This window comes from Balaenoptera ricei, chromosome 19 (genome assembly GCF_028023285.1).
Source record: "Balaenoptera ricei isolate mBalRic1 chromosome 19, mBalRic1.hap2, whole genome shotgun sequence".
NCBI lineage: Eukaryota > Metazoa > Chordata > Mammalia > Artiodactyla > Balaenopteridae > Balaenoptera > Balaenoptera ricei.
Window position 1 is genome coordinate 3,490,411 of NC_082657.1, and position 16,390 is coordinate 3,506,800.

The window sequence follows — 16,390 nt, forward strand, 5'->3', positions numbered from 1 at the left end:
TTCTCTTTTTTTTAATTAAAAAAAATTAATTACTTGATTGATTAATTAATTATTTTTGGCTGTGTTGGGTCTCTGTTGCTGCATGCGGGCTTTCTCTAGTTGTGGCGAGCGGGGGCTACTCTTCGTTGCGGTGCTCGGGCTCTAGGCGCATGGGCTTCAGTAGTTGTGGCACGTGGGCTCAGTAGTTGTGGCTTGTGGTCTCTAGAGCACAGGCTCAGTAGTTGTGGCACATGGGCTTAGTTGCTCTGCGGCATGTGGGATCTTCCTGGACCAGGGCTCAAACCCGTGTCCCCTGCATTGGCAGGCGGATTCTTAACCACTGTGCCACCAGGGAAGTCCCTGGTGATTGTTTCAAAATGTATACACATATCAAAACATTACATTGCATACCTTAAATATATACAATTTTAATTTGTTAATTATATCTCAGTAAAGCTGGAAGAACTCCCCCCACTCCCAAACTCAATACACCCAGTCAACCTTAAGCTAGCTTGAGCAGATACCTTGTCAGCAATCAATATAACATTGGCTAAAATATGGGCCAACTAGCTTCAAAATATTTTAAACATGACCCTTTAAGGTCAAACATAATTGTGTTTATTCATGATTGTCAGAGGTTGGTCATAGCCTGTGGTAGAAAAACAGAACTAGTTCTCACAGTAGAACTGGGTCTGGTCAAAAGTGTTGAAGGAATCAGAAATGGGATGTGAAGAACCAGATTGGAAGACATAAATGTGTTGCTCTTAGAATGAGGTGTGATGGTGGGGTTCTTTGGCCTCAAGCAAGAGAAAATGACTATAGTTGACTTAAAAGGGCTTATCAGAATATGGGGTAGAATTAGAGAACTAAAAACCGACTTCTAAAAGGGCAGGCCCAGGGCATTTGTGCCTTTCTAGGATCTGTGATTCAGGAAGAAGCCTCCACCTTGAAGCACTCATCTTGAGATTCAAAGACTGGGAGAGAATGTCTGATCAGCTGGTCTAATGAAACAGCTCCGATGTTGTCTTTGTGAGGGCTGTACATCCTGATTGAAATTCACCAATGTCATCTAAAGTGAGAGGGCTAATCCACAAGAAAGGGGCTAGAAAAAAAGACCTTTAGTGTACATACATTCCTTCCTTTGACTAGCATGGTACCTTGGGCTCTGAGATCATGTTAAGTAAATATACAATGTTTCTTCTACATAATTAACGATCATTTAAAGCCATCAGTTGTCTATGTTGCATTTGAGGATTTTATTTTGTTTTATTTTATTTTTTGCTACGCCACACGGCTTGCAGAATCTCAGTTACCCAACCCGGGATTGAACCTGGGCCACGGCAGTGAAACACCAGAATCCTAACCACTAGGCCACCAGGGAACTCCCTTGAGGATTTTTTTTTTCTATTTTTTGGCCGCGCCGCGCAGCGTGCGGGATCTTAGTTCCCTGACCGGGGATCGAACCCATGCCCCCTGCAGTGGAAGGGCAGTGTCTTAACCACTGGACCGCCAGGGAAGTCCCTCCCTTGAGGATTTTAAAAAGTTCCCACACTCTTAGGAAGAGTTTTATGGTTCTTTGTTGCCAGGGTAGCAAGTAAACAACAGAACTCAACAACAAATTGCTCCAGCGAGCAAGTAGAAGACAGCCAATTGGTGATAGCTTCTACGATCACAGATTACTCTCATTAGATAGCAGACTCACTCCAGAGAACATGCTTCAACGCTGCCATTGACCCACTAGACCTCTGTAACCCGTGCAGCCTGCAAGCAAACTCTTTCCAGAACACCATATAACAGCTGCAATTTGGTTTCCCTAATGAGACAGTGGCTGGCTGCTCTAAAGCCCTAAGTCCAGCTCCTTGGTTTCCAGATCAAGTGTTGGTCTCCTTTGACTCATCTTCCCTGGCAAAACAATCAAAGGAACCTTTAGGAGAATTATCTTGTGACCGGACATCAGTAGAGGAAAGTTGAGTGTTAGTCCTAGATGCCTACAGCAAATTCCTGTAGCTCGTGCTGCCCCAAAACCTACGATCATGGAGCAAACACTGGGGAGTAGTAGGATCATGCCTGAGTGTCTGGAGGGGGTAACTTGGAAGTTTCAAGGCATCACACGGCATCTTTACTCCATTATACCCCAAGGAATTCTGGCCCAGGTCCACAGTGACCAGGCTCTGATTGCTTCTAAGGGCAGACAAGAGTTCTGCACAACTGAAAGGAGAGATGGCACATCCCCACAACCTACAGGCAAAACACACAAATTCATTCATTCATTCAACCAATGCTTGTTGATGCCATCTTATATGCCAGGCGCACACTTGGGTGTTGTTCTTTGTCAGGGTCGATCTGGCTATTTGGGGTCTTTTGTGGTTTACTGTGAATTTTGAGATTAAATTGTGTGTGTGTGTGTGTGTGTGTGTGTGTGTGTGTGTGTGTGAAAAATGCCATCCTAGTAGACTTTTTAAAATACTCCATTGAATTTATTCCAATCCTTTATGATAGACCTGGAGGGGTCTGCTACATTGATAGTTCATTGCATATACAGATTGAAGTTCAAAAAAACCATAACTTACCATAGACACCTTAGTTTACACAGTGATTTCTTCAAAGCTTCACACAGAAACTTCAGTCCAGTGATTCCTATGTGATTCAGTCCCAGATCCAAGTGTGTAAGGCTTGAATTTTGTTGAAGGAGCATTGAGAGATGAATGCAGCCATTGCTGGTTATGTTGCAACACCATAGCCTAGAAATCAGTCACGTGAAGGAAAAACTTTTTTTCCACTGAAGAGATGCACCAAAACCACGACTGTCCACCTCAAGCCATGGGTTTTAGACAAGCTTGAAGACAGTGGAGGCATGGGAATGGAATCATATGTGGTGTCACAGACAGAGTAATACCCCCGCCAAGATGTCTACGTTCTAATTCCTGGTCCCTGTGACTATGTTACGTTGCAGGTAAGGGGACTTTGCAGGTGTGATTTTGTAAGGCTCTGGAGATGAGGAGATTATCCATGTGGGCCCAATGTCATCACAAGGTTCCTTATAAGGCGGTTGAGCCAGGACAGTCAAAGCCAGCAGGGAGAGATGTGGTGAGGGAGACAGAAGGACATTTGAGGACACCACCCTGCTGGCTTTGAAGATGGAGGCAGGGGCCACAAGCCGTGGGATGCAGGCAGCCTCTAGAGGCTGGGAAAGGTAAGGAAATGGATCCTCCCCTGGAGCCTCTGGAAGGACCACAGCCCTGCCCACACCTTGGTTTTAGCCCAGGGGGACCCATTTTGAACTTCTGATCTCTAGCACTTTAAGATGAGTTTATTTTCAGCTTCTTAGTTTTTGATAATTTGTTACAGAAGCAGTAGAAAACTGATACAGGTGGTATGTATTATTTCTGCCCCCACTGTGGGGCAGAGAATGTCAATCTTGCCTTGGCCTGCCACCTTCTACTAGGGGAAGGTGACCAATTATACTTCCTAAATCCAGTTACTAGAATGGTAGAATATCAGAGGTGGTGGGCACTTGTTCTGGATGTACCTGGTACTAGATCTTAGATATCAATTATTCAATTACACAGAATATCAGTGGTATTTCACCCTAACTTTTTTTTTTTGGGGCTGCACTGCACGGCTTGTGGAATCTTAGTTCCCCGACCAGGGATCGAACCTGTGCCCTCGGCAGTGAAAGCGTGGAGTCCCAAGCACTGGACTGCCAGGGAATTCCCTTAACTTTTTTTTTTTTTTTTTTTTTTTTTTACTGTCTCCTGCTTTACTATTAGAGTCCTGAACTTAATGATATTAGCAGAAGAACAGAGATGATCAAAGTTCATTTATTTGGTTTTTATGGCTGCGTCAGGTCTTAGTTGTGGCACGCAGGATCTTTTTTTCTTCATTGCAGTGCGTGGGCTTCTCTCTAGTTGTGGTGCAAGGGCTCAGTAGTTATGGCTCACAGGTTTAGTTGCTCCATGGCATGTGGGATCTTCCCGGACCAGGGCTCGAACCCGTGTTCCCTGCATTGGCAGGCGGATTCTTAACCACTGTGCCACCAGGAAAGCCCTCGAGATGATCAAAGTTATGATTGGCTGTTGCCATAGACAGAATAATGGCCCTCAAAGATGCCTGTGCCCTAATCCCCAGAACCTGAATGTGTTACCTTACATGGCAAGGGGAACCTTGCAGATGAGCTTAGACTAAGGATCTTGAGATGGTGAGATTACCCTGGCTTATACAGAGGGGCTGAATCTAATCTTAGGCAGAAGTGAAGAGAAGTGTGGTATGAGGACTCAACCCATTGTTGCTGGCTTTGAAGATGGAGGAAGAGGGCCATGTATCAAGAAATTCAGTGGCCTTTAGAAGAGGAGGCTGGCTCTCAACTTGCAGCCAGCAAGGATACAGGGACCTCAGTCCTACAACCACAAAGAACCAAATTCTGCCAACAATCTAAGTGAGCAAGGAAATGGATTCCTTCCTAGAATCTCCAGAAAAGAACACAGCACTACTGACACCTTGGTTTTATCCCAGTGCCATGCATATTGGTCCTCTAATACAAAACCATGAAATTGGGTGAAGCCACTAAGTTTGTGGTAATCTGTTACAGCAGCAATGGAATACCAACACAGCTGCCTTTACAGTTTAATGATTGTGTAGGCTTTGGCTTCCACAAAGGCAACCTGTCACATGGCTGGACCCCAGGGAATAATGGTCATGTGATACATGCAGGAATGTGGGACCACAGGCAACCTTAATACCCCTGTTCCCAAGCTAAGAGCCACAGAACCTGGACGGACGATAGGAGTGGACAACAGTTCTGAACTGACCCATATGAACGGCAAGGAGCCAACATACACCCCGATGGCTTGGTAATTTGTATGTTTATAGGAACTTCCATGACTATGGGGTAATGCAGGAAGCCCCGGGCAAGACTGACAAATTCAGTTTTGACAGCTTAGCAAGATGGAGGCATGGATCAAAAAAACTGAGTTGAGGTTTAAAAAGAAGAGGACTTGACCTATATTTCCTGAGATTCATACCTTCTACAGGTATGCAAACTTGATGAGGTTTAATGTCGAAGTTTCAGTTTCCTTATCGTCGACCTGGGAGAGATGAATATTTATTTTATACGTCTGAGAGGATTAAATGAAATAACCTCTGGCAAGTTCTTAGCACATCTTAGGTGCTTAATAAGTGTTGACCATCAGTATTTTGTTTTTCTCTTTGGATGCCAGCAACTTCTCACAGAATTTGATTTGAATATAGGGCTAGTGGGTGAGTAACTATGGAACTGTATATTATTTTAGTGTTGGAGAGCTTAGATAGTGGGGAAAAATTCTTTCCTTTTACCTCTCTCCAACCAAGAACTAAACACTTCATGGAATTTTAAGTGAGTGAGTAGTTTTCAGATACTGGGTGCCTTAAGGCACATTTTAGATTAAAACTAGTTTGTAGGAAAAGCTAACAGTTACTGTCAGAGGCAGTTTTGTAGAGAGCAAGAACACCAGAGATGTTAATGCTGAATAGAAACAAGCACTGCAGGGCTCTCCTGGTGGTCAGTGGTTAAGAATCCACCTGCCAATGCAGGGATGCAGGTTTGAGCCCTGGTCCAGGAGGATCCCATATGCCGCGGAGCAACTAAGCCCGTGGGCCGCAACTACTGAGCCTGCGCTCTAGAGCCCACGAGCCACAACTACTGAGCCCGCGTGCCACATCTATTGAAGCCTGCGTGCCTAGAGCCCGTGCTCCGCAACAAGAGAAGCCACCGCAATGAGAAGCCCGCGCACCGCAATGAAAAGTAGCCCCCGCTCCCGCAACTAGAGGAAGCCCGCACACAGCAACGAAGACCCAACACGGCCAAAAATAAAAATAAATAAAATAAATAAATTTTTAAAAAAAGAAACAATCACTGCAGCCCCATTCCTTTCTGAAAAATAGTCTTATGATTTTAGTATTAACAGGAGGATTCTATCGAGCTTGTTGGCAAATAACTCCACCTACACCCAATTGCAGATAGCATTTATGTTACATAGTTTTAAGAACACGCATTAAAAAAAGTAAATCAAACCTGGAAACCAGCTACACCTCCCAAGTCCCTACGGAATATTGACACCACTTCTTGTAATTCTTTCTATAACCTTCTCCCCAGATCTCCCCAGAGCTGACCATCAGCATCATACTTTGGGTATTCAGAGGAATTAAATGCTTGAAACTGTCCGATTTGAATCCAGTATGTGATGTGTGTTTGTACATACAGCACACACACGCACATACAGAGCCAGCACGGACTTAACACCAGGGCTTGTAGTTGACATTCAGGGTAACTCAGGCCCTCACACAGAAGTTTCACCCCACGATCTCCAAGAGCGTTCTTTGCCAAGCACAGGTGTGTCAGCCTCTGGTTGACAATCAAAGCAGAAGACAGATCCTTGCAATAGGCTTCTGTAAGGTGACAGTTTTCCAACCTGCAAAAGCACCCCACAAATAGTAAGATGGTGAAAACGTTTCCAAAACCCACCTTTCTTGGCTGTCTTCAAAGACTAGAGTCCCTGGCTACAGCCCTTCTTGTTAACCCTCCACCCTCTCTGGACGGTGTGCTACTGACCGTGGTCGTAAAGGAACAGGAATGAGAGAAGGATGAGATGCCTGAGCCATTTGCCTGGGACCAAAAATGGGAACCAGGCGTCTACATCGGTGGGAGGTCCCATCCTGGTCACCCAGAAAAGCCAGGTGTTAGCATTGCTCTTCTCTATGTGGCCCTAGATCTACCACGAAAATGCTCCATGGAAAGAGAGGAGAGACTTAGGACGACCTCTGTAGGAAGCACGCTGGGTGTCTCAGAGTCATGGACAGCACCCGGCACCCTCATCCAGGAGCTCATTTGCCGTGAGGTTCAAGCATGTGAGGGACTAATTGATTTTGAGGCGGCAGGAGAGATCAGCCCATTGCTGAGTGGTGGCAGAACGAGATACCAGCCCGCAGGAGAAATGGTAACAAGTCATTCACAGGAACCAAACAGCAGATACATAATTGTCTGCAGTTTTTGTCTCTCACTCCATTATGTTAACCCTGGACCAGATTCTCGGGAGCAGTGGTTGTCAAAGTGTGGTCCCTGGACCAGTTGCACCGCATCCTCTGGCAGCCATCTAGAAATGCAAATCCTCAGGAAAGCTGCATGTAGAGTCCAGTGATCTATGTTTTAAGGTGTCTGTCATGGAGCAGATGTGTTAGAACAAATTCTTAAGCCATATAACCAGAATGGGACTCAGAAGATCTGGGCGAGACCCAGGAATTTGGATTTTAACAAGCTCCCGGGTGACGCTGCTGCTGGTTTGGAGACCACACGTCGAGAACGACTCATTTAGAAATCCAGCCAGTCAAGCATATTATGCAGCATGGTACCCCTATTCTCCCCCTGGAAATACGTATTCTTTATCATGAGCAAATGAAACTTCATGGGAACATTATGTATACCATCATGGCCTTTGGGGTAAGGTCTTTTTGTTTTTTGTTTCTTAAAAATATTTATTTATTTGGCTGCACCAGGTCTTAGTTGTGACATGCAGGATCTTAGTTCCCCCACCAGGGATCGAACCCGTGCCCCCTGCAGTGGAAGCACAGAGCCGTAACCACTGGACAGCCAGGGAAGTCCCAATAATTTGGGACAATAACCCAAACTACCATGGTTTTTGTAAAAATGAAATGTAAACCCCCTCCCTTTGTAATCTACCTGTCTAGAGATGACAGCAGACAAGGCAGGGCTGTACCACTGTTCCTATCAGAGTGGAGACCACTGGTCCCAGTTCAGTGACCCCCTGCAGCTGGTGATGACCGGTGAGTGAGACACAGAGGCAGCAGAGCCAGAACTGACCCCTCTGCGGAGGGAAGAACCGGGCTGTGGGGATTTGCAGCACGGAGGACCAAGCCTCTATCCTTAGGAAGCACTCAGGGATGATGCCGAGACAGATTTCCTCAGGGTGGGGTGAGGAGGGGAGAGAAGCCAAAGCCACGTCTGCTCCCAGGGAACAAAAAGGGACGGTGCATACGTGGCCCTTCCCTTTATCACCAAACTTCCTTCTTTCTCCGGCGTTTATGAGAAACCCTCCCTCTCCAGCATGGCTGGCACTGTGGTGACTCCTGGGGAGAATGTGAAGTTGCAGTGTTTCTCCAAAATCAAGTTTGAAGCATTTCTTCTCACCAAAGAAGACGGAGATCACATCACCCAGAACCAAAGCTCCACCCCCCAGGACAAAGGCTACCAGGCCATCTTCCCCTTGAATCAGGTCTCTTCTACACAGGCAGAGAGCTACAGATGCTACGGTGTCTTCAACCAAGAACCGTATGTCTGGTCTCTACCCAGCGACCCATGGATATCAAGAGGCCAGTCTCTGCTGCGGGAATGGTTGAATCTCAGGAGATACCAAGGAAGGAGTAGGCAGGGCTCCAGTGGAGAAGACTGGCGGTACCCAGTCTGCCCCAGGGATGCCCCATTTCAATATTTCTGAAGCATAAGTGTGAGATTTGAAAAGAGGATGAGAGATGTGACTTTTTACAGAGTGAAGGAGAAGTATATTTTCAGGGTTTGTGTTGTATGTGTGTGTATAGAAGCATCAAAGTGCCAGGTACTTTTTATAAATAGTAAGTTGACACATAGCAAGATGTGATTTCAATTCCCATTTGCTTAGGCTGATGGATAAGGGCAAACATAATATTACACACTTTATTTTCAAGGGAGACAGAAAGAAAAGTTGACAACAGTTACAAGGTTTTTCTCCTATGTTTTGAGTAAAAATATCCAGAATGTCTCTGGCCAAAGATCTTTCAATTTCAGCAAATCAGGGCAAAATAGAAAACACTTCTTACACACACACACACACACACACACACACTATGTGAGGTGATGTGTTAGCTTGATGGTGGTGATCATTTCACAATGTAAATGTATATCAAAATATCACACTGTATACCTTAAATATATAAAATTTATATTTGTCAATTATATCACAATAAAGCTGGAAAAAAGCAGACTCATGTAATAAAGCAAAATGTAAATATTTCTAGGGAAACCAAAGAAATAAAATCAGAAATTTAAAATCTCCCTCAGTAACTCCCACTTCTAGCTATCACAGGTGTATCAGACCAAATGTCTCACTGAGAATAACTATAATAAACATTGGATCAAAATCACACAGCTATATCTGTCACTTATATATCAGCCAAGGCTACAAGATCCCCCTAATGTCTGATGAATCCTGGTGTGCAGCATTGGGAGGATATGACCTCCTTCTACTGTTAGAGAAGAATTTTATTGGAAAGAGGTTGTAATATCTTTCTGATCTGGGTTTATCTGCCCTGATAGTTCTGAGACTTTTGTCAAGCTCTGCAATGTCTTTGAACTTCAATTCTCAATCGTATATTTGAAATATTGTCCTTTTCACAGATGTGTGGTGGAGATTTCACATGTTTAATTATGTAGAGAACCTACCGTGACATGGAGAATGTCCTTGACATTATTTAATTCTCATTTCTGTCTTCTTTATTCCTTTAACTCCTTTCCTCTCCCCATCTCTCTCCCTCACCCTTTCCCTCTATTTCTCCAATTTAAAATAGAAAGTTGAGAATAACGGACAACAGCAAGGACCAGCAACCTGTGGCCAGTGGCCGAATCTGGCCCACCACTTGTTTTTGTCAATAAAGTTTTATTGGAACACAGCCCATTCGCTATATATTGTCTGTGGCTGCTTTCTTTCTGCAATGGCAGAATTGAGTAGTTGCTACGGATAGTATATTTCCTGCAAAATTGAAAGTATTTACTATCTGGCTCTGCAGAAAAAGTTTGCTGACCCCTGGTTAAGAGTATGTGCTCTAGGGCTTCCCTGGGGGCACAGTGGTTGAGAATCCGCCTGCCAATACAGGGGACACAGTTTTCGATTCCTGGTCTGGGAGGATCCCACATGCTGCAGAGCAACTAAGCCCCGTGCGCTGCAACTACTGAGCCTGTGCTCTAGAGCCCGTGAGCCACAACTACTGAGCCCGCGTCACAACTACTGAGCCCACGTGCTGCAACTACTGAAGCCCACGTGCCTAGAGCCCGTGGTCTGCAACAAGAGAAGCCACCGCAGTGAGAAGCCCGCGCACCTCAACAGAGAGTAGCTCCCACTCGCGGCAACTAGAGAAAGCCTGTGTGCAGCAACAAAGACCCGACACAGCCAAAAGTAAATAAATAAAATAAATAAATGTATTAAAAGAAAAAAAAAAGAGTATGTGCTCTAGATTTTGACTGCCTTTCACACTCTCTGCCTCAGGTTTAAAAACAGTTATGATAATAGCAATACCTGCCTCATATTCTTGTTTGAGGATTGAATGAGGTAATACATGCAATGGGCTTAGAATGTACGTGACATGTTATCACTAAATTTTATGGTTTTAAAAAATTGAAGTAGAGTTGATTTACAATATTGTTAGTTTCAGGTGCACAGCATAGTGATTCAGTTATTTTTTTCTGATAATATTCCATTATAGGTTATTACAAGATATTGAATATTGTTATTTAGCCACAGGCTATTTTCCAGTCATAGAGCCTGGAGAGTGCTCAGGTTTTCAATTTTTTTTCCTGGAAAAATATTGGCTCTCAAAGAGGCAAAATGAGTTAAAATTAATACCTATAAGAATTGATACAAAATAAGCGACATGGATGCACGCTTAAATGTCAACAGTAACGAATACCATCAACTGTAGGACACATGAACTTGACCATTGTGACAGATACATTTTAGTTAACATAGAATATGGATGCATTTCAATATCCTTGGTATGATGGAGTCAGCTAATTGCACCTGTGTCAGTGATTCTCAACCAGGGGTGATTTTTGTTCCCCAGCGGACATTTGACAAAGTTCGGAGACAGTTTTGGTTGTCAGAACTGGATGGTGCTACTGGCATCTAGTGGGTAGAGACCAAGGATGTTGCTAAACATCCTACCATGCACAGGACAGCTCCCCATAACAGAGAATCATCCATCTCAAAATATTGCTAGGTGCCAAGGTTGAAAAACCTGACCTAGTTGGTCTGGGAGAGAGACTGCACATTAGAATTGAGACAGGCTGGGGAATCCCCTGGTGGTGCAGTGGTTAAGAATGCGCCTTCCAATGCAGGGGGCGTGGGTTCGATCCCTGGTCGGGGAACTAAGATCCCGCGTGGTGCGGCCAAAAATTAAAAATAAATAAATAAAACACAGTAAACAGCAATTTTTAAAAATTAAAAAAAATACAAGAATTGAGACGGGCTGGGAGCTGGGACCCTTTGCTGCAATGCTTGCGCCTGGACTCCTCCAGCAATAAAATACAAAGAAACTACATGGGGCTAAAAATAACTGCGTGCCTGCCTACAGGTGGGGCAAATTCTGGACTAAAAGATACAAAGAGACCAAAAAACGCAACTGACAATTTTGAAGAGCCCGGAGCAAAAGCGGGGGGTTGGGAGCAAAAGCAGGGTACTGAGCATGCCCCCTGCACAAAACACCACCTCAGGGGTGGGCAGACCACCTAAGCCCCCGCTCCAGCCCGACACCCTGGACACACCCCTACCCTCTCCCCATATAAGGAGAGAGCTCCCCCCTCCCCCTGCCTTGGGGAACAAGCCAGCAAGGGAACGTCATGTTTGTTCTCTCTCCCCGCTGCTGCAGCAAGTGCCCCAATAAAACCTTGCGTGAATTTCTTCTCTGGCCTCTGATCAATTTCTATTGATTGGGGAAGGCCAAGAACCCTGGTCAGTAGCAGAATCACCTGGGGGGTTTTTGAAGACTCCTGGCTCCTTAAAGCCCACCCCAGACTAATTCAAGTAGGATGACCAAGGATAGGACCTGGGTAATTTCAATGTGAGTCTCATTTTAAAGATTGAGAACCACCGGTTGATCATTATAAGGAGGGCCATTTCACCCTGGGCAGGAAGTCCTGCCCTCCCCCCAGGTCCCGTGGGCCAATCACAGAGTGCGGGCTGGTAGAAGAATTTCTCTTGTTGGAGGTTTTGCTTTGCGTGAAATAACCCACAGGTTGCAACTGAGTCGTAGCCGAAGGGAGGTGAGTACCTACTCTGTTTCTCTGTCTGATCTCGTAAGTCAGTGGCAAGTATTGGTAGGGTCTCTAGCACAGAATGTTGCGAGCTTGAATGGCTGGCGTGAGACTTTGAGAAGGTTTTTTCAGCCCTCAAGTTGAGCTCTCTCTTTATAAGGAGGAGACGAGATTTGGAGTGGGGGGAACAGCTGCCAATGGTTTCATGTGTAATTTTTTTCTTCCAATGCTATTTTTAAGTGTTTCTTTAAGGTATGATTTCCATCTTGCAGAATCCACCCGTTTTAAGTGTACAGTGGCTTTTAGCAAACTTACAACAGAGTTGTGCAACCATATCTATAACGCAATTTCAGGACGTTTCCATCACCCCAAAGAGATCCCTCAGGCCCACCTGCGGTATCTCTGCATTCCCACTGTAATTGCGAGCAGAGGACTACTGTGTCTGAGCCTCAGTTTTTCATCTATAATTTGGGATGGTATCACTCCTTGATCTCAAAAGACGGATGCAAGTGTCACTGTCATGAAGGGTGAGGGACAGCGACGTGGTCATGAATTGATAAATTTGTATTTTTTCCCCCCCCAAATGCTTGTGGTGGCGGAGCATCCAGGGGAAGGACTGCTGCTAATTAGATGCAGAGTCCTGAGCAATTCTGTAGCTCCAGGTGGCAACACATCGCTTCCTTTCAGCAAGTGCCTTTGCTTTTATTTTATTTTATTTTTTTAAAATAATAGTAGTATTTTATTTATTTATTTATTTTTGGCTGTGTTGGGTCTTCGTTTCTGCGCGAGGGCTTTCCCTAGTTGCGGCGAGTGGGGGCCACTCTTCATCACGGTGCGCGGGCCTCTCACTATCGCGGCCTCTCTCGTTGCGGAGCACAGGCTCCAGACGCGCAGGCTCAGTAGTTGTGGCTCACGGGCCTAGTTGCTCCGCGGCATGTGGGATCTTCCCAGACCAGGGCTCGAACCCGTGTCGAGGCAGACCCCGCATTGACAGGCAGACTCTCAACCACTGCGCCACCAGGGAAGCCCTGCCTTTGCTTTTATTTTGCTGTCACAGCGGAGCCTTTCAGGCTTGTTCCAGCTCAGGTCCTAAGTTTATCCGCACTGGTCTTCACCCTTACGTTGCTTGTACCTATTTCAAACAAAGAACTGCTTGGGGCTTCCCTGGCGTCCAGTGGTTAAGGTTCTGAGCTTCCACTGCAGGGGGCACGGGTTCCATCCCTGGTTTGGGAGCTAAGATCCCACGTGCTCCGTGGCACGGCCGAAAAAAAAAAAAAACAAAAAGAAAAATTAACCCCGAAACAAATCAAAGAACTGCTTTCCGCTAAGGGTAAAGCTATTCACCTGTAGTCCATTTGGCTCCATCAACTCATTTTGTTATTCATTTTTCAAGGCTACCTCTCAAGTCCTGCTTTTATCTGCCTATGAATATACCCAAGTCGCGGGCTCCCCCCTTTTCCCGTCACCCATTCATTTTGGGTGGGAACAATCCGCTTTCACGATGGTAAGTGCAGAGAGAATGACCTAAGCGTGAATGTCTCTGCTGCTGTAATCACAAGACATATTCAATCAGGGAAGGAGCCACTATATTCCTGGGATCGCGTGGTTTCAGGTGTGGCTCTTGGCCAAACAGGCTTAGCAGTGGGAACTAGAATTAAATGACTTATCCTGTCACTTGAGCAGGATTAGTGTAGGAAGCCAGAGGTTTATGTCCCTCTCCACTCTGGGGGTTCTCAAATGTAGATGCTCATCCTTACCCATTTGTACGAGACCAGGAATTCCTCTTCTGTTTCCTTCTCTGACTTCATTCGGGTTCTCCCCCAATATCTCCTTCAAGGAATCATGCTCTGTCTCCTGGGTGGTCCGGAGAGCTAACTACCTCTGTGCACCATTTAGTCTTGGGTGTTTACCTTCCTTGTTTTCCCACGTGGCTCTAATGCGGCTTTGCTGTGCTGGGCTGCCTCGTTGAGTAAATGAGCAGTTCGTGGTGTTACCTGCAGTCCTAACTGGTCGTCCTTCAGTTACGTGAGAACCAAATTATTGATCTGTAAGCAGCACACAGGCTAGAACGAGATGGTGACTTTCTGCCTATTTTAATGCCCTGCCTCATTCATACTGTGCTGCCCTGTGTGTTCTGTCTTCAGATGCAAGCCTTTTTCCTCCTCACCGTCTGATCCAAAATTCCATCAGCCTTCGTGTCCCCCGCACGTTGGTATGCTTGTCAAGGACCTTCACCCCTCCCTTCACCTGTGGGCTCTTAAACCTGAAATGTAGGCTTTCACTCTCCCTGTCAGGTTTCTAAGAAGAGCTCTGTGTGTCCCCACGTCCCCATCACGCCCGTGTGTCCCCAGGCCACTCGATCTGCCTTCTAACCTCGTCACCCACCACCTTCCTGAAACTTCTTCCTTCTCATCTTAACTGAAAAACATGACAGGAGGCGTGTTTACCCTTTGCCTTTCTATGACCTGGTGACTCATTTCCCTGTAACATTTTTTCTTCCCCAAACCAAATGCATGTTCATCAGAGAGAGCATTGAAAAAAGAGCCAATGACTGGATAAAGTCATCCACGGCGTGGAAACTCAAACACCATCGTTGGGTTTTGGGGGTGTGTATGCTTCTAGCACTTTTCTGTCTGAGGAAGTGATTGTCTGTTGCTCCAGTTGGCATGTTACAGATGTGATGCTGCTTTTTGGTTATTGGTGCTCTTCTGACTTAGCATTTTAGCACGAGCATTTTTATATTAAATATAACAATTGTGAACTCTGATCATATGTTGTGATTTGAAACATTTTTCACAATAAGTCTTCTAATTGGGTGTAATTCCCCCCACATACTTACTTAACAGTGTTTTTCATCTTGTGAACCTTCCCCGGTGTTGCCCATTTAATGCCCGAGGATGTGAGGATTGTTGTTTATTAATTTGCTTTTTGTTCCATTGAGGAAGTGTCAGTGATTGAGGGCACAGGTTCTTGAGTTAAACTCCTGGATATAATCTTGGCTTCGACTCGAGCAAATGTGGGAACTTGGGCCTTTGTTTCCCTATGCCCGTGATCCTAAAACTAGCATTTATCATAATCACCTGGAAGCTTTGTTAAAACACGGTTTTCTGGGCCCATCTCCAGAGTGTTTGATTTTGTAGGGCTGGGGGTAGGGCTTAAGAATCTGCATTTTCATGAGTTCCCAGATATGCTGTGGTCTGCGGGCCATACTTTGAGAACCACTTCCCTAAGCCTCAGATTCGTCATGTGAAGCATAGATAATAGAATTTACCCAATAAGCTGTTTGCAAGAAAAAAATATGATCTGTAGAAGAGCTTATAATAGTTCCTGTACATGGTAAATACTCAGATGTTGACTATCATAGTGGGTCCTTAGAAAGACAGGGATTACAGAAAATGTAAAGGAGATTATCCAGATAAAGGGGGTATGTTTATAAAGTGAACATCTTATGCAGTCATATTTTGTCTTTTACTTTTATTATGTCACTTCTAAGTTAAAAAGCTACGCTAACTTCCTCTTGATTTTTTGAAACATATTTTTTCCTGTGTGCATTTGTCTGTATATGTATAAATATAATCTCTGGTTGTACATATTTACTATCATACTTAATTAGCTAATCATACTTGATTGGCGATTACTTCAGTGTTTGTTCATGTATATAATCATACTCCCATGTAATCACTAACCAGATCAATGGACAGCTTTTCCAGAACTGTGGATGTTTACTCTTCTCTCTGAGCTGTTTGGGAAAGGCAACCGCTATTCTGACTACTACCACCATAGGTTAGTTTTGCTTGTTGTGGACTTCATATACATTGAATCAACTCAATTAGAGTTCTTGTTGTATGGTTTCTTTTACAACTACAGTTTGGGGACATGACGAATAAAGGTTCTGTGAACAGATGTGCATGCATCTTTTGCAGACCTAAGCACTGATTCGGAGGTAAAATTGCTGTGTCATAGAGCACATGTGCTTAGTTAGCTGTAGCGAAAACCACCCGCAAGTTTGGCAGTGGTGTTTTCTCAATTTAAATTTATCTATTTATTTATTTTTGGCTGTGTTGGGTCTTCATTGCTGCGCGCGGGCTTTCTCTAGCTGCGGCGAGCGGGGTCCACTCTTTGTTGCGACGTGTGGGCTTCTCATTGTGGTGACTTCTCTTGTTGCAGAGCTTGGGCTCTAGAGCGCAGGCTCAGTAGCTGTGGCGCGTGGGCTTAGCTGCTCCGCGGCACGTGGGATCTTCCCGAACCAGGGCTCGAACCCGTGTCCCCTGCATTGGCAGGCGGATTCTCAACCACTGGGCCACCAGGGAAGTCCCTGTTTTCTCAGTTTAACTCGTACCACCATGTAAGAGTTGTTCTTCA

General features: G+C 45.0%; 1 protein-coding gene across 1 annotated transcript; it reads right to left on the reverse strand.

Annotated features, from left to right (window-relative positions):
• Window positions 1-1,959: 1,959 nt before the first annotated feature.
• Window positions 1,960-6,962, reverse strand: LOC132353904 (NACHT, LRR and PYD domains-containing protein 2-like). Its single transcript, XM_059905396.1, is given in 6 exon segments — window positions 1,960-2,004; window positions 2,103-2,217; window positions 2,550-2,720; window positions 6,255-6,425; window positions 6,770-6,827; window positions 6,830-6,962. Coding segments are annotated over 6 exon segments (693 nt in total).
• Window positions 6,963-16,390: the final 9,428 nt, after the last annotated feature.